The following is a 23580-nucleotide window of genomic DNA, read 5'->3' on the forward strand; positions in this document are numbered from 1 at the left end:
ATGATACCTTGATATCTGCGATCCATAGTAACATAGTATCATAGTTAGTAAGGCAGAAAAATGACATTTGTCCATCCAGTCCAGCCTATATTCCGTCAGAATAAATCCCCAGATCTACGTCCTTCTAAAGAATCTAATCACTGTAAGATACAATATTGTTACGCTCCAGGAAGACATCCCGGCCTCTCTTGAACCCTTTCGACTGAGTTCGCCATCACCACCTCCTCAGGCAGGGAATTCTAAATTATCACTGCCCTAACTGTAAAGAATCCTCTTCTGTGTTGGTGGAAAAACCTTCTCTCCTCCAGACGCAGAGAATGCCCCCTTGTGACCGTCACCTTCCTTGGTATAAACAGATCCTCAAAGAGATATTTGTATTGTGTCCCCTTAATCCACATTCTTCTTAATATGTAAATGAGGTGTTAAGATCTCTGGGCAGGACAGAGATCTTCCAGCAAGTCTGCCTCCAGAGCTATGTTAATGCTTAGCGATGTAAATTGATTCCTTTGCTGCATGTGGGACATCAGGCTTGATTCTTGAAAGCTTGGAAGTGCCACAGATCGCCACTGACCTTACTGCTGGACACTGGCTTCTCCATCATTCTGCCCAGGCGATGCCCCACCAGGCAGGTTTTTTGTTTTTTTTTTTTTAATAAAGGAAGAGTATTCCAAGAATATTTAAAGACATTTTTGATTTTGATTTTGGATTGGACCCTCCTAAAAAAAACCCTCCATGTGATCCCTGCCTTATATTATGGCATAAATGCAAGACGTTATGGCATTAATATAGTCTGTTTTATTTTGCAGCATGTGGCGGCACATTGTCTGGATCAGGCGACATCCGTAGCCCTCATTACCCCAATCCATACTATCGGGAGCGGTCCTGTGAGTGGGTTATTACTCAGCCAGAAGGAAAAGTGGTCATGTTTACGTTTGAAAAATTTAATGTTTCCAGCAGCTACGTGTGCGGCAACAATTATGTGCAGGTAAAAAAAAAAGTGATTTTCCCCCTTTCCCTGCTGCTCTCCCTAGCTGTAACATGAAACATGTATTTTAGCTGCAAATGGGTAGTGGGTCATATATAGGAAACAGCGCCACACCTGGCCACGGCATTTCACTGCAGCTCTAATACTCTAATAAAAGGCACAACAAAAATGACAATAATATAAAAGTAATGTGCTTACTCCTTACTTTTCATCAGAAAATTTGCCCTTGGTTGCGTAGATCACAGCATAAGTACTTTCATTAAAATAATCCCGGCTGATAATGATCACTTTATAGTCTAATATTTGAGACATCGCTTCAGTTTTATACAGTAGGAACAATATTGTTTAAAAGCTAAGGACTCATTTGGAAAAAATATATTTTTACGTACAGTGGGTTAGTATTTACCTTTACAAAGCAAAAATTGCCAGTTCCCTTCTGCATTTTTCAGTCATTCATTTTCACGCCCTCTGATATGCAGTTTGCAGCCTGATCCAAGTTTCAGATTTTTCGCTTGTCGGATTGTCTCTCCCAGTAATATAGGCTGGATGGTTTGTGTGTGTCTAGTGTTCTGCTATAAATACAGCTTCTATCCTGCACTTATTTCTTGTCCGTGTGCTTTCCACTTTATCTATAGCCTGTTTTATCTGCCCTCCCTGAGACAGTGCATACTTTTATTCTCTGTGTACAGCCCCTTTCCCTCGCTTCCGCTATCTCTAACACTGAGAGAAGGGAGTGAGGGGGCAGAAAGACCTGTCAGAACCAGGAGCCGTGCTTTGACAGATTTTTAACATTTTTGCAAAAGCATACAGCTAGATCGGACAGCATGGTGGCTCAGTAATCAGCAATGCTGCTTTGCAGCGCTGGGGTCCTGGGTTCAAATCCAACCAAGGACAACATCTGTTTGTATGCTTTCCCTTGATTTGTGTGGGTACTCTGGTTTCCTCCCAAATGCCAAATACACACTGATAAAGAATTTATATTGTGAGCCCCAATGGGGACAACAATGCTGAAGTCCGTAATACGCTGTGTAACTAATGGTGCTATATAAATGAGTAAACTAAAAAAAAGAAAAATGGTTGAAAATATTTAATGAAGACTAATTAGAAGGTTGCCTATCTTTGTATTTAAGAAGCAAATGAACAATTTAAAAAAAATGTGTACAAAAGAGTACCTATGTAAGAGTATGTAAATATAATCTCATTTAATCTGGAAGGTTTAAATGGATTATATGATGTCCTGTTATCCGCGGATCAGTTGTGGTGTGTATAGGAACCTGGTAGCAAGTGTTTAATTTCCCTGCAGTGCCACCATAGGCCAAGTCAAGTATTACACAGCTACTGTTTAAAATCAATGGCCAGACCATATAACTCAGGGATGTGCTGGGTCCTCCAGAGCTGGAGACATTCTTAGTAGCTATGCTCTACTTTGAATAATAGATGAGAGTCCAGAATGGGGGGATAATATATCGCTCTGTATCATAAGTCTCTCTTAGGGCATCTGAAAGTGTGTTTTGTAAAGTAGACAACCCGTTTTACGCCAAGAAAAAAGGTCACTGTGTGTAAGCATGGCTTATTATAACAAATGTGTTATTTTATTGACAGGTTAGAGATGGCTCTTCTGCAGACTCTACACTCATTGAAAAATATTGTGGTTCCGAGGTGCCCCCCACTATTTATTCCTCTAAGAGGAGCTTGTATGTCCATTTCGTCACTGACGGCTCCAGCACTAATTATGGTTTCATGGCTTCGTATCAGGCTGTGGTAGAAGGTAACTCTGCTACTTTACATTATTATAGTCCAGAGCTATATTCATAGACCAAGCTCGGACTGGCCCATAGGGGAAAAGGGGAATCCTCCGGTGGGCCCCCAACCCCACTGTATGGTCAGTACTTGGTATAATTCACATGATTTACTCTGTACAGAAAAAAGCAGCATCTCATCATTCATTAACCAAACTACCCAGTTTATTATTATATAGAGATATAGGTAAATTTGTGAACGAGGGTAGTGTAATATTAGTATGCAAGTGAAAAGTGGGCCCCTCAAAGTCATTGTTACTGGTGGGCCCTTGGCACCCCAGTCCGATACTGCATAGTACTGCTGGTTTGTATTGATTACAGTCAGCATTCTGTCACCAAACTCACCACAAGCATCTTAACTAAACTCTTAATGCTGGGGAGCAGGTAATTTTAGCAATATCAATGACTGAATACACTTACCTGTTATGATGAGGCACCGAAGGAGGAAAAACAAAATACTAGCTAAGTCCAGAAAAACCAGAGAGGTTGGCAGCTATCGGATTGCAGACCCCTGAACCTATCCACAACAACTAGCAGTAGCCGTGGGGGGTTCCTACGGTGCCCTAGACCCCTCGATCACAGCCGGAGAACTACATAGCCTAAAGACAGAAAGGGGAAAAACTAAACTGCCCCAGAGCAGACCCCAAAGCAATACTCAGCCCCCAACATATAATGACGGTGAAGCAAGATGAAAACACTAACACAGATAGAAAGATAGGTTGAGCAAATGATGGGGCCCAAGCTAACTAAATAGGACAGGATAGGAAAGCCACTGTCTGCCATCTGCAAAAACCCTATCCAAAATGTGCCAACCAACTGATAGGAAAAACAGGCCCTGAAGTCGCTAGGCTTCAAAAGGCTATATCGGCACTCAGGTATATTCTGAAGACAGAGCAAAAGATCAACAGATCAGAGACAAAAATGAAATTCAGCTCACCCCCGGCCGGGGATGGCAGAACTCCCAAAAAACAAGGCAAAACAAAAACAAAACTGAAGTGTACAAAGCAGAGCAGAAAAACTTAGCTTTGAGACGCAGGAATCAGACTGGTCTCCAAGAATCCAGCAGGATCACCAGCAAGGCAGAAGGGCGTCGACTGCCTTATATCCAGTCCTCAATTCCAGCCACCCAGTCATCATCTAGCTGCCCAGGTGTTTGGTAATCAGCCTCACTACCTTCCTTCACCAGAGGAGGGAGTTCATCAGACCTCAACGGTGAAGGGAAAAATGAACTCACAACACTTACCACTAGGTAAATTACCGGGCCTGGAGACTGTCTCTTCAGAGAGGAAGAGGACTAGAACTCTAGTGCCACCTATTGGAAGTAGCAATCCTAAAAGTCAATGTCGACCCTTTAAAGGGAATCTGTCACCCATTTTTTCGAATATGAGCTGACGGCACCGCCATCAGGGGTTTATCTACAGCATTCTGTAATGCTGTAGATAAGCCCCCGATGTAACTTGAAAGATAAGAAAAGAGTTATATTATACTCACCCAGGCGTCCGGTCCGATGGGTGTTGTGGTCCGGCACCTCCCATCTTCATACGATGCCGTCCTCTTCTTTCCTTCCTGTCGTGGCTCCGGCACAGGCGCGCTGCTCTGCCCTGTTGACGGCAGAGCAGAATACTGCAGTGCGCAGGCGCCGGACCTCTCCCGGCGCCTGCGCATTCCAGGACTCTGCTCTGCCCTCAACAGGGCAGAGCAGTGCGCCAGCGCAGGAGCCACGACAGAAAGGAAAGAAGAGGACGGCATCGTATGAAGATGGGAGGCGCCGGACCGGACGGTGACACCCATCGGACCAGACCGTACACCGGGGTGAGTATAATCTAACTCTTTTTTTCTTACCTTTCTGGTTACATCGGGGGCTTATCTACAGCATTACAGAATGCTGTAGATAAGACCTGATGGCGGTGCCGGCAGCTCATATTCGAAAAAAGGGGTGACAGATTCCCTTTAACGAGCCTTGTCATATGACTTAGGATAAAAGCCAAAACTAGAATCTCAGTTTGCAGACACTGTGTTTCGGGGTACTGCCCCTCGTCAGTGCAAAGTGTGAGCTCTGGTTTGGCTGTTTGAGAGGCGTCTGACCGGGATCAGGGCCTGCAGGGAATGCTGTGAGATCTCAGCTCTGAAGGTTGCAAAAGTAAGAATTCAGCTTTAGACTATAATATAGGCTGTAACTTAAGATCAATACATCATACTGTAGGTGCAATGGAAGATTTAGGCAAGGCTCAGAATCTCCAGGCCAGGTTTATGATGTAGTATTGGGGCTTTCTGATTCTAGTTATACTAATTTCAATGAGATCTTGTAGTTTCTAACAATTAATGTTACCTTTTATAATAAGACAAATCCTCAACCTTTCTTACTCTTTCTTACTCTTCCCACTTACGGTAAACTCTAAAATACAAATATAGCAAAGCTGTTTTGGTGAAGCGATTGTCTCACCGCAAGAACTGCTAAAAATGAAGCTGGATTTGGTTTTTGAAGCCTTTAGTGATCAGCAGTGATCGCTGCTGGAAGCTATGTCGTCCATCTGTACTTCTCCCATAGAGTGGCCACTAGAGGAGAAATATAGTATTACATAATAACTAGTTAAAATGTTACCTCGCCCAAAAAAAACAAATTACCCCTTTTCATAGGATGGGTTATAACTTGTTGATCGCTGGGAGTCTGACCACCGAGATCCCTAGCTCTAGAACCCTCAAGAAGGGAGTTCTGCCTCCCAAACTTGAAGGTGTGCATGCTTGACCTCTGCTCCAATTATTTTCTATGGGACTGCCGGAGAAAGGCAGTGTTATCGATCCCCTATGGATAGGGGGTTACTTGTTTCTTTTTTGGGGGAAAATAACCCACCAAATTAATTCTCATCCATGTAATGCATGGGAGAGTAGGGTCTACCAGAATGAGTAATTCTTCATTCTGGCACATAAAGGTGCACCCCAAGTAGTGCCCCCCATCTACAACATCGCTATGCTCTAATATGACATATCAACAGGGATGTTAAACCAAAATGTAATATTATTTTTTTGAGGCTGAATTTCATTTTTTTACAGGTTGTGGAGCAATACTGAACACCCCAGAGGGCACCATTAATAGCCCAGGTTACCCCAGTGTGTACCCACATGGCGTTCGTTGCATCTGGGTCATTTCAGTCGCTCCTGGAAATCTAATACGTCTAACCTTTTCTGCATTCGATCTCGAGCATGCCGACTCGTGTCAATACGATTATTTGGAAATATACGATAATGCAACAGACACCACAGGACAGAGCACAGGAAGGTAATCCGATGTATTTCATCACTGTCCTGTTTCACATACAGATTAATGTGGGGCCCTTGGAGCGAGGGGGTCCAGTCCTCTTTGCTGCTACCCCTTTACTTACAGTTGTGGCCAAAAGTATTGACACCCCTGCAATTCTGTCAGATAATACTCAGTTTCTTCCTGAAAATGATTGCAAACACAAATTCTTTGTTATTATCTTCATTTAATTTGTCTTAAATGAAAAAAACACAAAAAGAATTGTCCTAAAGCCAAATTGGATATAATTCCACACCAAACATAAAAAAGAGGGTGGACAAAAGTATTGGCACTGTTCGAAAAATCATGTGATGCTTCTCTAATTTGTGTAATTAACAGCACCTGTAACTTACCTGTGGCACCTAACAGGTGTTGGCAATAACTAAATCACACTTGCAGCCAGTTGACATGGATTAAAGTTGACTCAACCTCTGTCCTGTGTCCTTGTGTGTACCACATTGAGCATGGAGAAAAGAAAGAAGACCAAAGAACTGTCTGAGGACTTGAGAAACCAAATTGTGAGGAAGCATGAGCAATCTCAAGGCTACAAGTCCATCTCCAAAGACCTGAATGTTCCTGTGTCTACCGTGCGCAGTGTCATCAAGAAGTTTAAAGCCCATGGCACTGTGGCTAACCTCCCTAGATGTGGACGGAAAAGAAAAATTGACAAGAGATTTCAACGCAAGAGTGTGCGGATGTTGAATAAGGAACCTCGACTAACATCCAAACAAGTTCAAGCTGCCCTGCAGTCCGAGGGTACAACAGTGTCATCCCGTACTATCCGTCGGCGTCTGAATGAAAAGGGACTGTATGGTAGGAGACCCAGGAAGACCCCACTTCTTACCCCGAGACATTAAAAAGCCAGGCTGGACTTTGCCAAAACTTACCTGAAAAAGCCTAAAACGTTTTGGAAGAATGTTCTCAGGTCAGATGAGACAAAAGTAGAGCTTTTTGGGCAAAGGCATCAACATAGAGTTTATAGGAGAAAAAAAGAGGCATTCAAAGAAAAGAACACGGTCCCTACAGTCAAACATGGTGGAGGTTCCCTGATGTTTTGGGGTTGCTTTGCTGCCTCTGGCACTGGACTGCTTGACCGTGTGCATGGCTTTATGAAGTCAGAAGACTACCAACAAATTTTGCAGCATAATGTAGGGCCCAGTGTGAGAAAGCTGGGTCTCCCTTAGAAGTCATGGGTCTTCCAGCAGGACAATGACCCAAAACACACTTCAAAAGCACTAGAAAATGGTTTGAGAGAAAGCACTGGAGACTTCTAAGGTGGCCAGCAATAAGTCTAGACCTGAATCCCATAGAACACCTGTGGGGAGATCTAAAAATGGCAGTTTGGAGAAGGCACCCTTCAAATATCAGGGACCTGGAGCAGTTTGCCAAAGAAGAATGGTCTAAAATTCCAGCAGAGCATTGTAAGAAACTCCATTGATGGTTACCGGAAGCGGTTGGTTGCAGTTATTTTGGCTAAAGGTTGTGCAACCAAGTATTAGGCTGAGGGTGCTAATACTTTTGTCTGGCCCATTTTTGGAATTTTGTGTGAAATGATAAATGTTTTGCTATTTGCTTCATTCTCTTTTGTGTTTTTTCATTTAAGACAAATTAAATGAAGATAATAATACCAAAGAATTTGTGTTTGCAATCATTTTCAGGAAGAAACTGAGTATTGTCTGACAGAATTGTAGGGGTGTCAATACTTTTGGCCACAACTGTATGTTTCTTGGGAACCTGTATGGTACTCCTCTCTCAAAGGGGCGATGTAATAGCTCAAGGGACATAGAAAGAGACATAGATTAGGAAACGAACATCTAACCCTTCTTTCTTGGGGGGCAAAAAAATGGCACCATAATGGTGAGCCAGTCTTAATCTTTGCCATTATGAACCCTTTCTTCTATGCATTCAACTGAGTTGACTGCGTTGTTAATAATTAAAGGGGTTATCCTCTCACCTACGTGATGGGTACTTTTTGTAAAAAAAAAATCCTCTAGACAAACCTTTTAAATGGATTCTCTGTTAAAAACAAGTTATCACCTATCCATAAGATAATAACTTGTCGATTGGTGGGGGTCTGAGCACTGGGACCTGTACTGATAGACAGAAAGAGGAACTTTATTCCAGTTTGAATCGAGAGGCAGTGTGTATACCCCCACCGGGTAAGAAAATTCCCCTTTTTGCTGTTCGAAAGTGGTCCCAGTGCTCAGACCCCCACCTGGACAACCCCGCTAGGTGTTATTTCCCTATTTAATGTTATGACTAAAAAAGTCACTTGTAGAATTCCCATGCCACATCCATTTAAACCCCTATTGCCTGTTTGACAAGGTTTGATTGAAAAATACCCAATAGTTCCACATCTTTATTAAGCCTGCCATCTTGTTCTCTAAATACATTAACTTTGGTGGAGATCTATATCTCTTCAGCACATTATATATTTTGTCATAAATAAGTTCACGTCGTTCAGAAGTGATGTAGGATGTGATAAATGAACAAACATGATATGAATGTGTGAACTCATGCCATTTGTAAAATATCCTACAGATACTGCGGGAGATCCATCCCCCCATCAATAACCAGTAGTGACCGCACCATGGTCGTATTGTTCGTTTCCGATACGGTCAAAGCTACTGAAGGATTTTCAGCTAACTATGTGTCCATCAATGCATCCATTGGTAAGTTCTACTAAGAACAAGTATAATCTGGTGTTAAATCCTATCTAAGTACCCTAAATACACATCACTGAAATGTTTTAAGCAATTAATCTTTCTTGTAAAGAAGAATGTGACAAGAGCTAATGCCACAATTATGGTAAAAAAAGATTTTTGGGTCTAGTAAATATACACTGCTCCAAAAAATAAAGGGAACACTCAAATAACACATCCTAGATGGGGGTTTTTTTGCCTTCCTCTGGATCAACATGTTAGGGCAAGTTAGGATAGGATATGGGTTGAACTAGATGGACTTAAAGTCTCCCTTCAACCTTAATAACTATGTTACTATGTTACTATGTTACTAGATCTGAATGAATGAAATATTCTCATTGAATACTTTATTCTGTACAAAGTTGAATGTGCTGACAACAAAATCACACAAAAATCATCAATGGAAATCAAATTTATTAACCAATGGAGGCCTGGATTTGGAGTCACACACAAAATTAAAATGGAATGTAATGTCCTTAAAACAAGTCAAAATGATGCTCAGTAGTGTGTGTGGCCTCCACGTGCCTGTATGACCTCCCTACAACGCCTGTATGACCTCCCTACAACGGCTGGACATGCTTTTGATGAGGCGGATGGTCTCCTGAGGGATCTCTTCCCAGACCTGGACTTAAGCATCCATCAACTCCTGGACAGTCTGTGGTGTAAGGTGATGTTGGTGGATGGAGCAAGACATGATGTCCCAGATGTCCTCAATCAGATTCAGGTCTGGGGAACAGGCGGGCCAGTCCATAACTTGAATGCCTTCATCTTGCAGGAACTGCTGACACACTCAAGACACATGAGGTCTGGCATTGTCCTGCATTAGGAGGAACCCAGGGCGAACCGCACCAGCATATGGTCTCACAAAGGGTCTGAGGATCTCATCTCAGTACCTAATGGCAGTCAGGCTACGTCTGGAGAGCACATGGAGGGCTGTGCGGCCCTGCAAAGAAATGCCACCCCACACCATTACTGACCCACTGCCAAACCGGTCTTGCTGAAGGATGTTGCAGGCAGCAGATCGCTCTCCACAGCGTCTCCAGACTCTGTCACGTCTATAACATGTGCTTAGTGTGAACCTGCTTTCATCTGTGAGGAGCACAGGGCGCCAGTGGCGAATTTGCCAATCCTGCTGTTCTGTGGCAAATGCCAAGTATCCTGCACGGTGTTGGGCTGTGAGAACAACCCCCATCTGTGGACGTCGGGCACTCAGACCATCCTCATGGAGTCGGTTTCTAACCATTTGTGCAGACACACGCACATTTTTGGCCTGCTAGATGTCATTTTGCAGGGCTCTGGCCTTGCTCCTCCTGTTCCTCCTTGCACAAAGGCGGAGGTAGCGGTCCTGCTGCTGTGTTATTGCCCTCCTATGGCCCCCTCCATGTCTCCTGGTGTACTGGCCTATCTCCTGCTAGCGCCTCCAACCTCTGGACACTACGCTGACAGACACAGCAAACCTTCTTGCCACAGCTCGCATTGATGTGCCATCCTGGATGAGCTGCACTACCTGAGCCACTTGTGTGGGTTGTAGAGTCCATCTCATGCTACCATGAGTGTGAAAGCACAACCAACATTTAGAAGTGACCAAAACATCAGCCAGAAAGCATTGGTACTGAGATGTGGTCTGTGGTCCCCACATGCAAAACCACTCCTTTATTGAGTGTGTCATGATACCGTATATACTCGTGTATAAGCCGAGATTTTCAGCACATTTTTTTGTGCTGAAAATTCCCCCTCGGCTTATAGACGAGTCATTGTGCAGAAACCAGCAGGGGAGGGGGAGCGGCGGCAGGAGCCGGTGGCTGGGACATCATACTCTCCCTGCTGTGCCATCGCTGAACATCCCCTGCATCCTCCGTTGTCCCAGGGCTGGCAGCTTCTTCCTGCGTTGAGCGGTCACATAGTACCACTCATTAAGGTCATGAATATAGACGCAACTCCACTCCCATAGGTGTGGCGTCCATATTCATGACCTTAATGAGCGGTACCATGTGACCGCTCAACACAGGAAGAAGCTGCCGCACCAGGACAACAGAGGATGCAGGGACGTTCAGCGATGGTACAGTGGGGTATGGAAGGGGAGGAGCACAGAGCAGGATGGGTGAGCACAGAGGAGGACGGGGGAGCACGGAGCAGGATGGGGGAGCACAGAGGAGGACGAGGAAGCCCAGTTGAGCATGGAGCAGGATGGGGGAACACAGAGGAGGACAGGGGGAGCACAGAGGAGGATGGGAAAGCACAGAGGAGGTCAGGGGGAGCACAGAGGAGGATGGGAAAGCACGGACGAGCACAGAGGAGGATGGGGGAGCACTGAGGAGGACGGAGAAGCACAGAGGAGGATGGGGAAGTATGGAGGAGCACAGAGGAGGATGGGGGAAGCACTGAGGTGCACAGGGGAGGACAGGGAGCTGAGCAATACATAGAAGGATGGGATGGGGGAGCTGAGCCATGCATATTGGGAGGGGGGAGAGCCACGCAGAACAGGACAGGGATGAGGGGATAATGTACACCCGGCTTATACTCGAGTCAATAAGCTTTCTCAGTTTTCCATGGCAAAATTAGGGGCCTCGGCTTATACTCGGGTCAGCTTATACTCGAGTATATGCAGTAATTGCCAATCATTTCCATCTGTTGTCTATTCCATTTGCACAACAGCATGTGAAATTGATTGTCAATCAGTGTTGCTTCCTAAGTGGACAGTTTGATTTCACTGAAGTTTGATTTACTTGGAGTTATATTCTGTTGTTTAAGTGTTCCCTTTATTTTTTTGAGCAGTGTATAACCCGGATTCATTATTGCATTTGTGCCGTTTTTTTTTTCTAGTTTTTGCTGTTTTTCGTTTATTTTTCATTTGCACCTTATTCTTTTAATTTGCACGTTTTGCTTTTTAAAGTCAAGTCGATTATATATTTGTTCATCCGTTTTTAGCACAAGCATTTTAACAGAACATGTGATTTTTTGGGGGGGCTCTAAAAAGTTGCGAAACAGGTTAAAAACAAAGAAAAAAAACCTTTTGAATTTTACACAAAATTCCTGAAAAATTAATGAATTTTGCACAAAATTCCTAAAAAAATTAATGAATTTTGCACACAATTCATTAATGCGCCATACTTTTTTTTTATAGTATTTGGTGCCAAAAAATGTCAACAAATACTACAAAACAAAAACAAAACTAGAAAAAAATTATGACTCGGCCCAATGAATGCAATCGCACCTGGGACTTTTAACCCTTGCATGTACTATAGCTGTATTAATTCCTACTCGTACATACTGTCCTCTGCATTTTTGGGATCTATAACAAGCAAGTATGTCTAAAACTGCAAAAATGCAGAAATAATTATAAAATGTCCCAGGAATTCCTCTCCTTTTCCTTGGTATAAAGAAGTCTTCTATGATCAATCATTCCCCCTCCTTCTCCTACATTAAGTTATCTATGCATTATTTGAAACTGTAACTAAGTAGGGGGTCCCCATGAAACTGTTTCCTTAGTCAGGGATCCCCCATCAATCTGTATCCAGGCCTGTAGAAAACCTATGGAAGCCAGAAATATACAAATATATAAACCGTCATCGTTGTCCATAGCAATCTATCACAGCACAGCTTTCATTGTACCAGTGCTGTTTAAAATATGAAAGCTGAGCTCTGATTGGTTGCTATGAGGATCAAAGACCCATTTTGATAAGTGAGGCCTAAAGTTTTTTTTTCCTGTAATTTTGAGACATAAACGAGTATAGGGCCATGTTCACACATTGCGTTTTTGCACCTTTTTTTTTTTTAATGCAAATTTTAAACTGCATTTTACAGTACTAGCAAATGAGATTTCAGAAATCTCATGCACACACATTGTTTTGTTTTTTTGTTTTTATCCCTGACTGATTTGGAAAACTGCGTTTCTGCAAACTGCAGCATGTCACTTCTTCCAGCATTTTTTCAGCGTTTTTTCACCCACACAAAACAATGGGTAAATGCAAAAATGCAGCAAAACACTCATGTGCAGGCATTGCAGGACCTTAGGTATCCATGGTTACAACCATTGATATAGTGACAGCTAGTTGCTAATGGCTGTAACCAAGGATACCTAAGGTCCTGCAGTGCCTGCACTTGAGGAAAGCGACATAATAAATCAGAAGAACTATACAAAATTTCTAATTGGAGGTATTTGCCGATATTAATATTATTAATACGTACTACATATTGGGACAGGATCTTGGAGATGGGAATAACCCTTTAAGGAAGTTAAATCGTGCTTTTTTTGGGCCACTAAATTTTATCAACGTGCACAAGAGACAAAAAAAAAACGCAGCAAAAACTCAGAAAAACCTGCAAGATGTTGAATATAGACTTAAAGTTGTCATATTATTCATTAAATTTGTACCTTTGGGGGTAAGTTGCCTCTTGGTCATACAAAGCTTAAAACAAAGAAAAAATATATATTTTGTTAGAAACGTTGTGGTAGGATTAGAAGGCCGTAAACATGTCGCTGTAATCCCAGGTGGATACTGTTATGCGGCGTTTGGCATCTGCATCGCAATCCCTGTAATGGGCCTCTGTGCTGGATTTGTGGCAAGCCCCTGCTCTGAGTATGTGCCAGCCCTGGCCACCGGCGTCCAGGAATGAGTGTTCCCGTTCCCTGCGGTCATGTAGTTATGAAAGATATAATATGGATTCTATTACTTTTTTTTTGCCATCCTGCCAGGTCTTGAATATAAAAGCTATTTGTTTTGCATTTCGCTAAGACCCTGGAAAAAGTTCTACAGTCGGAAAATGAGACCAAACACGCAACGGGATTTCTATATGTTTGTTGCTAGGCAACACAGCCTATTCCGGCGTACAAGGCAATGCCCTGTGTGAACGAGGCATCATATTAGCTGTATGGAGCAGATGTTACTTGCAGGATGGTCGTTTGAGATCCCAGCGCAAAGGGTTAACGGGAGTGATGGAATCAGGAGGCGGTGGATCGGCAGCCGTCCCGTTTCCCACACATGTTGGGGTCTTTGCAAAGATCCGAGGCTCAATTAGGGCTAAAACACAACGCACTGTACTGAATACAGAATATAGTCGCCTAGTCCTCGGGCGCTGTATATTAACCCCTTAAAGACTGAGCTATTTTTTCCAAGAGTCATCACCGTCTTTTTTATTTTTTCATAGATATAGCTTTATGACAACTTATCAAAGAGAACAGTGAAATGATAAACAAACAATGCAATACAGTCATTGGTTTTGGGTTATGTTTTTATAGCGTTGATGGTGTGCAAAAAAAATGAATGTTAGGCTAGGGTCACATGAGCATATATTGTCTTATGTGAGAAAGTCACTCCGATTCACATTCTGAACAGAATTTGTGTGATTTGATTTTCTTGGATAAGGAGAAAAAAAAATGTCTCCATTCCATCAGGGTTTTGTCAAAGCGTTCAACTAACCCGTCAGTCTGAGGGTGGTACACCAACGTGCGTAACTGCTTTATCTTGAGGAGCCTGCACAGTTCCCTCATCACCTTGGATATGAAAGGAGTCCCCTGATTAGTGAGTATCTCCTTCGGTAGCCCAAGGCGACAGAACATGGCAAACAACTCCCGGGCGATAAGTTTAGCCGAGGTGTACCGAAACGGAATGGCCTCTTGGTACCGGGTGGCGTAGTCTACGACTACTAATATGTGTTGGTGGTCCTGGGCGGATTTTACTATTGGCCCTACCAGGTCAATTGCTATCCACTCAAAAGGTACCTCTATGATAGGCAGAGGAACCAACGGATTCTGGTAGCTCGCAGTGGATGAGGTTAGTTGGCACTCCAGACACGTGTCACAGCGCCTCTGGACCGCCGCATAAACTCCAGGCCAAAAGAAACTCTGCAGTATGCGCTCCTACATCTTTTTGGCCCCCAAATGCCCTCCCAGCATGTGGGTGTGAGCCATGTCGAGTACCGCCTAACGGTAGGATTGGGGCACCACCAGTTGTTCCATCACCTCATCCTGGATTTTATCCAGCCTGTAAAATTAATACTGGTGGATAGCCATGCGGGGAAAAAATGTTTCTGCCCCCAGGTGTTGAGCCACCCCATTTTTTCCACCACCCTTACTCGGGGCCGTGCCCGGGTTGTATCCTGGAGCTGCGCTGTCCCGAATTTACCAGGACACACTTCCAGCTGGGGTTCTGTGGGGTCTCCTTGACCTTTCCTGCCAATACCTCTAGGGGAACCTATCAGAGTTACACTCTGTCCCAAGGTTAGCGACCCCTACAGCAGGTATCCCCGACTCGGGATCTTTGGGTTCTGCGTCTGGAATATCACTTACCTTGGGATTGTTTTCCCTGGTCTCCCACAGGAACCAGAACAGGGGCAAGTCTCTTCCCAACACAGTCTTTACCACTCCCACCACATTCTTATTTTTCCACACGGGATGGAAAATGTAACCTCCGCTGTTGGGTACTCTCGGAGTTCCCCATGTATGCACACTACCACCACTTTCTGATCTTTCTGACTAGTGGCCAATGGACCAGAGTCACTAAGCTCCCTGAGTACAGGAGAGCCTCCGTTTGGTACCCATTCACGAGCACCTGGCACAGTTGTGGTTCGTTGCCAGTAGTGCCTGTAGTCACGGTGTATACTGGCTGGGTGTACATCGATGTACGACAAATATACCTGCAGTCCGTGGGTTCAGCTGTCAGGGGGCAGTTGGCAGCCATATGTCCGTGCCCTTGGCACCACCAATACTTGATGGCTGCAGCAAACTAGACCTTGGGGCCAATTTAGGGGAAGCGGGTCGGCTGTCACTGCCACTTCAGGATACCCCCTCAGTACGGGCCTGGTCCTGATTGCCCCCCGGGCTGTCAGTGTCCGACGTGACAGCCAAAGTGGATCAGTGTCCCGTATTAAAACCTGAGTGGCCGTATACCGCTCAATCAGCCCCACCACCTGGTTCAGAGTGCCCGGGTCCCCTTGCCCCACCCAACGCTGTATGGCTGCTGGCAGAGCCCTCACCAGTCAGTCAACCACTACGCTCTCTACTATCTATAGCGGGGTTAAGGTCTCAGGTTGCAGCCATTTTTTTTACTAGCACCAGTAAGGCATATGCCTGAGACCTGGCGGGACGTGACTCCACAAAGGACCACTGGTACACCTGCTGAGTCCGCACATAGGTATTAACATCCAGTCGGGCAAGGATCTCACCTCACAGCTTCTTGTAGTCCACTGCAAGGTCCCTACTGCGGTCCAGGTAGGCCTTCTGGGCCACCACTTCAGCCCACTGGGTCACCGGCAAGCTCTCCCGCTCTGCAGTGCGTTCGAAGATGATGAGAAAGGCCTCCATGTTGTCCTCAAGACTCATCTTCCTCAGCGCTGACCGGACTTTGTACCAGGCCTCTGAATGGAACATGGTCGCTGGTGTGGATGTCTCTCGCAGAGCCACGATCTGCTGCATCAACAGGTTATTTGTTTGCTGCTAGGAGTGGAGAGAGGTGAATATTCATTTCCCTTAAGTAAGGAGCACACGTGACCGCCCCGTAGTTGCAGGAAGTCGGCTGCTGCCGCTGACACTGTGTGCCCTATTACAGACAAATGAATATTCGCTACCAGTGCAGTGAATAGTAATTTCTCTTTAGCATCGGGAAGAGGAGTTATCCGCAGCAGTCGGCTCCTGCCTCCTGTGACCCGTTGCTCCGCCGCTGCCGCTCCTCTTTCATGCTCTGGACCCTCACTTGAGAATAAGCCAAGGAGGGAGTTTTCAGCACAAAAAAATGTACTGAAAAACTCGGCTTATACTTGAGTATATACGGTATGTAAACTTTGTATAGTCATAAGAGGTGACCCACAGAATAAAGATCACCCTTTATTTGGCCAGGAAGTGAATTGCGCCAAATTTAAAATGTCAAAAAATAGTAGAATTGCTCTTTTTTACATTTCTCCCCATGCAGATTAAAAGAGATATTCCCATCTCCAAGTTTCTATCCCAATATGTAGTAGATGTAATAACAATAATGTTAGGAAATACCTCCAATTAGAAATGTGGTATAGTTCTTCTCATTCTCTACATCTCTTTCTCTATGTGCAGGGCATTACCGGACCTTAGGTAATCTTTTCTGATTATTGTGTTTTTGCTACTTTTTTTTTTTACAGGGATTTTCTCCTCCTTTGATTATGTAAATTTGAAGAGGCATTTTTTTATGCATTTTTTAGGTAGAGAAAAGTTTTTATTCTGTACTTAAAGTCCCAATTGTGTTTCTTCGTTTCCGGGTATTTTTACATGAGTCTTATTTTTTCTTACTTCCTTGACAAGCCCATAGAAAGAAAAATCACACCCCAAAGTACACACTGTTCAACTTTGCGTGGACAGTTAAAGACCGTAGATTTTCTGTCTAAAAAGATGCATTGGAAAAAATGCAGTAGCTACACTATGTGCGAACACGACCTAAACGTCCAAAGTTTAGCTGTAAAATCAGGCAGGATGATGGTTTCTTAGACCCACACACATTTCGGCCTTGCAGCAGCTGATGCATAAAGAATCCCGGCGAGACATAAAGTCAGTAATAAGCCTGACATGCTGAAAATGACATGATTATGTATCTTGTAACCTTCCAGACATTACTCAATTAAATAGTTTCTGGATGTGCAATTAATGTAGTGTGTCCTTGTAAAATACTTGCCTAGACTTACTCTGGACACAGATTATGGCAACAATAAGCCTGGTCCGATATAATACAGCAAGGTGATAGTAGAAATGTGTGTACCATGAATCACAAACTTGCCCGAAATTAACGGCCCCAATTCAGCAAGCAGTTTACGACAATTTTCAAGTGTAAAACTGCTAGAAAAATGACAAAATTTTTGCAATACTTGTAGTTGCGCAAAAATTTGAAAACTTTTTGGCGTGTTCATGCCACTCCTGGCCAGTTACATCTATTTTTCATAAAGAAGACAAAGTTTGCCCAGGAGAGGGCATGGCCATGCTTCGCTAAAAGCCAATTAAATTACCACAGATATATACTCTTGAGTACATTGCTTTCAGTGGCACACATGATATAAAAGATGCCGCAAAATCATTAAGAATTTTTCTTTATCAAGCTGTCGTATCATGACTACACCAGAAACAAAAACTTCACTACACCAAACTCCAGACTTGACAAATCGGGGCCATAATTACTACACGTTTACCTTCTGGTGAACACATTTCATCTATTTTTACTGCTTGGCAACTCATTCTTCAGCCAGTTGTGTGCCTGTAAAAGCCAAACGGTGAAACATTTTTAATTAAACCCAAATGCAAAAACATATTTTTAACCCAAAATGCATGCATTTAAGTAAAAAAAAAAGTCTGCAAAGGTATCCATATCCTTAGGCTACTTTCACATTAGCGTTTTTTAGCGCAGCGCTTCATGCGCAATAGAAACGCATGCAAAAACCGCATCATGCGTTTTGCATGCATTTGCTTTTTTTTGCACATGCGTTTTAACCAGTTTGCAGCCTTGTTAACTCTTAAAACGCATGCGATTTTAAACGCAGACGTGCGCATGTCCATGCGCACGCCAGTGTTCCCATAGACTGTAATGTTATTTTTTTTTGCGCATTTGTGCGCATGCGTTTTTTTGACACAGGTTGGACGCACAAAAAATGCAACATGTTGCGTCCGGCATGCCTAGGCGCAGACTACAAAAAAACGCATGCGCACAAAAATGCATACAAACGAGTGTTAAACATAGGGGTGCAGGACGCATGCGCGCGCACGATGCGCTGTGCTAAAAAGCGCTAATGTGAAACCAGCCTAAGTTTCACTGACATGACTATTTACAGTACTGTAATGTTTTCTTATGTAAGCTTCAAAATGATATCTCGGACTCTCCTGTAGCTGAAATAAAGCTACTGGATCAGAGACACTTAAAAGATCTAGAAGTACAGATATGTAATGTTTCTTTTTGTGCATAATGCTTTCCCAGCAGTCTATAAAATACTAAGCTTTTAAAGGGATTGTTCATTTTTTGCTAGAGAGTATTCCCAACATAGGCGCCATCATGTGCGAAAGGCAGCACCTAATGAAATCAATATGCTGTACTTGTAATGCACTTCAGCAAAAGATAGTCTTGCTAGTTTTGCATAATATGTGCAGATTCTACTTTGGGGGACTTCCTTGATTTCACCCTTTATTAAAGTCGTCTCAACTTGAGAAAGTTTTTCTGAAATGCTCCACTGGAGCAGAGCATTGAGGGAGCTCTACTCTACTGTCTCCAGCAGTCCACTGGAATGGAGCAATGAGTGAGCTTTACTCCACTATCTCTGGCAGTCTATTGGAATAGAGCAATGACTGAGGTCTACTCCACTGTCTCTGGCAGGCCATTGGAGCAGAGCAATGAGTGAGCTCTACTCCACTAACTCCAGCAGTCCATTGGAATGGAGCAATGAGTGAGCTCTACTCTACTGTCTTCGTCAGTCCATTGGAACGGAGCAATGAGTGAGCTCTACTCCACTATCTCTGGCAGTCCATTGGAATAGAGCAATGACTGAGGTCTACTCCACTGTCTCCAGCAGTCCATTGGAGCAGAACAATGAGTGAGCTCTACTGTCTCCAGAAGTCCATTGGAACAGAGCAATGAGTGAGCTTTACTCCACTATCTTTGGCAGTCCATTGGAACAGAGCAATGAGTGAGCTCCAATGTCTCCGGCAGGCCATTGGAGCAGAGCAATGAGTGAGCTCCAATGTCTCCGGCAGTCCATTAGAATGGAGCAATGAGTGAGCTCCAATGTCTCCGGCAGGCCTTTGGAACAGAGCAATGAGTGAGCTCCAATGTCTCCGGCAGTCCATTAGAATGGAGCAATGAGTGAGCTCCAATGTCTCCGGCAGGCCATTGGAACAGAGCAATGAGTGAGCTCTACTGTCTCCAGAAGTCCATTGGAACAGAGCAATGAGTGAGCTTTACTCCACTATCTTTGGCAGTCCACTGGAACAGAACAATGAGTGAGCTCCAATGTCTCCGGCAGGCCATTGGAACAGAGCAATGAGTGAGCTCCAATGTCTCCGGCAGTCCATCGGAACAGAGCAATGAGTACGCTCTTCTCCACATTTTAACTGGGTATTTCAGAGTCCCGTTCCCAGAATTGGTGGGCATCTCAGCAGCTGGCCCCCCCATCGACCAGTAAGTTATCACCTATCCTTGCAGTAGTTTTGGTAAAGTTCCCCAATATCTTGTCCTGTCCTATGTAGTCCCACAGGCCATAATACATTTGCAGTCCTGCTGTATTATTATACAACGTATAATATTATGTTTATAAAAGTTGTGTAAAAAAATTGAATGCAACCATTTTTTTTTCTTTATTAAAACAGTTTGCAGTGCGGTGTACACAGAAGCCACTGGTGTCTTCTCGTCTCCAAACTATCCTAATTATTACCCCACTAACAAGGAATGTGTATACAGCATCAGTGCCGAATTCAACATGCAGATTAAGCTGAACTTCACAAGCTTCAGTCTGGAATCATCACCGAGTTGTGTTAATGATTATGTGGAAATCAGGCAAGTAAAGAGTCGATACTGGTGTAGAGACAGACACCGATGTTGTCATAAGTGTGAGTTCAAAGGTTCACAAACGTCATAAGGTCAGGGAACTCCAAGATGGCTAAAGACCACAATGCGTAATCCGAAGTCATTCTCCATATGGGCAGCAGGCTGTCACCCGATTGTAGCCGCTGTGTTGCCCAATGCTGCAGTTGGCCCCCATGGAAAAGTTGCGATTCATCAGTACAACGAACAAGTCGTCATTAAGCAAAATAACATGTCATCGCCCAATCGGTTTACAGGCATGTCCCCAATCCTTTTTTTAGGCCAGTTTCTCCAAAATGCTCCACAACATAATGTCCAAGTGGCGAAAGTGACTGCTTTATTAGGCGCTGTCTTATCAAAAACAACTTTGGGGATATGTTCAATGGATCGATTACCTGGTCACCATGGGCCCTGTTTTCGGTTTCCCTGACAAACTACTGATTTTATCTGTGACCAAGCAGGAAGGGCCTTATTACATGGTGAAAATGTCCAAGTAGTGAAAGTGACCACATTATTAAGCCCCACAATTAGAGGCTTTGTCTTCAAAGACGACCATTTTCGGGATGCATTAACTGGGATGATCAGTTGATTCTGGCTTCCCTGGCAAACTACAGATTTTTTCCTGGGCCAGTTGGAAATTGTAGTATTACGTGAGATGATTGACTATCCATACAGTACATGAGGGCTGGATTCCACCAGAGCCTGAGATGTACGTACCTAGCGGCTCTCCATTGTAGCACATAGATGGGTCCCAAGCAAAGGCATATGGGCAAGAGTCGTCCTTTACAAGACCACCACTTTAAACCTAAAAAAAAATTTCAGAATTCAAAAATCATTCTTCAAATAACATGTTGGTCGTGTACCTAAATTATATTGTCATATTTAGCACAACTACCAATAGACTAACAATTAGAGGTTTGAAAGCCAGCCCACGTGGAACGTTTTTAATACTTCAATCACCTGGACCAACATAGACATGATCGATAGTAGTGATCTTACACTAATAATTCTCTTTACAGTGAAACATTTCATTGTATGAGGTTCCTATATAAATTGCAATTTATTTTTTCAGAGATGGCGGTTATGAAATATCTCCATTACTTGGACGCTTTTGTGATGAAAGTCCCCCATTAATTATTTCCCATAGTAATAACCTATGGGTAAAATTCAGAAGTAATTCTGTTTCTACATATAATGGATTTGAAGCTCATTGGGAAAGCGCTGCCACAGGTAAGATTATATAGTTTATTTCACAAGTGTTGATGATGTAAGGTTTATATACCTTACGTATGTAATAATGCAAGTTTATTTTTTTTTTATAAAAGAAATAGCATACCAGTAATCATGTTAGAGGGGGCGTATGGACCCCTTAAGAATGCAGTCAATGTTTTTTTCTTTTCGAGTTGAATTTTTTATGCTTACATATACTTTTGAGATACAATTATATACGTTTTTGGAGTAAGAATGTAAAATAAATTTCAAAAAAATGTTTTTTCCTAATGTGCTACGAATACAAGATACGGGAGAGTTGTGACGTCATTAGGCTACTTAGGTGGATTGTTATCTATGAGAGAAAATTGTGGTCCAGGAAGATGGCGTCTTGATATTGTTTTTAGCTGTATTCAAGGCATGATTTCACAAGAAACCCACGTGTCACAGGGTTACTGCAGCAGACAGGCGTCAGAAGACAGCAGCATCTGATTGCTCCTACTCCTGCTCTGAATAGAAGCACTTCGCCTTCTTAGTAAACAGTGTAAATTTCTTATGGCAGTACAGGGGTTAATCAGCCATGTTGGGAGCTCTGGGAGCTAGGGCTCTCAGCTGAGCATGGTTAGCCACTCCTATCCCCTATATAATCTGGGTCCTGTCTGACACACATTGTCAGAGCTAGCTTATGCTGCATGGCTGGGAGGATAGTATTTGGTGGTTATATGAATAGGCGTTTGGTGGATTTATCTGTAACAGTTGCTTGGTTTTCTGAGTGTGATAATTTCCTTTCTTCTACTTCGGTTTAACCCCATCCTCCGCTTCCTGGTGCATTTCTCTGTTATATTTGTGTCTATATTTGTATGCCTGGTATTTTCCGTTTCCCCTGTTTGTGTTACCTTTTTTGTCTGGTTGGTGTATTACGGTGCACAACTACTCCCATCTTCCCTGGGTGGGGGAAGGGTACAGATGGAAGGCGGATTCAGGAGATAAGGCAAGGTACATGTACCGGCATCTTCACCTTCAGAAGTAACCTGTGGAACAGGGCGAGTTAGGGCGCCCTCTATCTGTAGGGACAGGGAAGGAGCACCTGGTCCCGGGTCACCCGACAACAGAGTCGTGACACCACGGCTGCCATTATGATCTTATCAACCATGCCATATGACTGATGATGGGATTATAAAAGGGAGCCTCTTCCTTTTTTGATGCCCTGATCACCATTGGCATCACAGGGGTTGAACAATGCCGGCAGTTGCCTATGGGTGCTAGTTGCCTTAATGCCCACTATCCTTCTAGCAATGTCACTGGGTGCAGTATATGTCTTATGTGTAGTTTATTACATCCCTAGTCTTTATGAGACCTGACTACTACAGAGATTTTTTTAAATTTTTTTGCAGGATGTGGTGCGACCTTGACGGCACTATCTGGTGCTTTTGCATCTCCAAACTACCCCATGCCGTATTACCGCAAGTCTGAATGTTACTGGCTGCTGAAATCTTCCAGTGGTAATCTACTTGAGATTGACTTCCAACACTTTGATTTGGTGGACAGTTACAGTACTTGTTATTATAGTTACCTTGCTGTAAGTATCACATGTTGAACGCATCAAGATGAACAGATAACAAATTTTCTCATTAGTGCCCCCAATTCCTACATTTTCACCAGTTTTTACCAGCACACACAGAAATTATGGATTCTGGCTCCACTATCTCTACTTAGCAGAAATTAAGAAGCAGCAGCTGCATGGAGGACTTTTTACTGTAGTACTGAGCGGTCTTGCTGTGAATCCAGCTCTGGAGTGAGATCAAATAGTACAGCGATAAAATAATCACTACAAAGTAGAATAAACTTCTGCATATATTTGTCTCTCTCTCTCACTTAATTCCTTACTCAGTCTCCTACCCTTTCACAGACAATAAAAATAGGCAGCTGTAATCTGATCCCTCAGTTGTTTTTTTTTTTTTTAAAGACAGATTTTCATGGTTGTTTCATGTGTTCAGTAGGGACAGGGGAGGAGAATTGAGAAGTAAAGAAAGAAATATATTTCTCTTAAAGGGAATCTGTCACCTATTTT

The 23580-nt window shown here is 43.5% G+C and overlaps 1 protein-coding gene across 1 annotated transcript in view; it reads left to right on the forward strand.

Annotated features, from left to right (window-relative positions):
- Positions 1-23580, forward strand: part of CUBN (cubilin) — a 180968-nt gene that overhangs the window by 30371 nt on the left and 127017 nt on the right. Inside the window, exons 19-25 of the mRNA XM_073581881.1 lie at positions 807-985; positions 2588-2753; positions 5836-6061; positions 8621-8751; positions 20087-20273; positions 21373-21530; positions 22904-23088. Coding sequence (XP_073437982.1) covers positions 807-985; positions 2588-2753; positions 5836-6061; positions 8621-8751; positions 20087-20273; positions 21373-21530; positions 22904-23088 — 1232 coding nt within the window. The remainder of the gene's footprint in view (positions 1-806; positions 986-2587; positions 2754-5835; positions 6062-8620; positions 8752-20086; positions 20274-21372; positions 21531-22903; positions 23089-23580) is intronic.

The sequence above is a fragment of the Dendrobates tinctorius genome, unplaced genomic scaffold (assembly GCF_039654945.1).
Source record: "Dendrobates tinctorius isolate UK_male_01 unplaced genomic scaffold, ASM3965494v1 ptg000070l, whole genome shotgun sequence".
In the NCBI taxonomy this organism is placed as follows: Eukaryota; Metazoa; Chordata; class Amphibia; order Anura; family Dendrobatidae; genus Dendrobates; species Dendrobates tinctorius.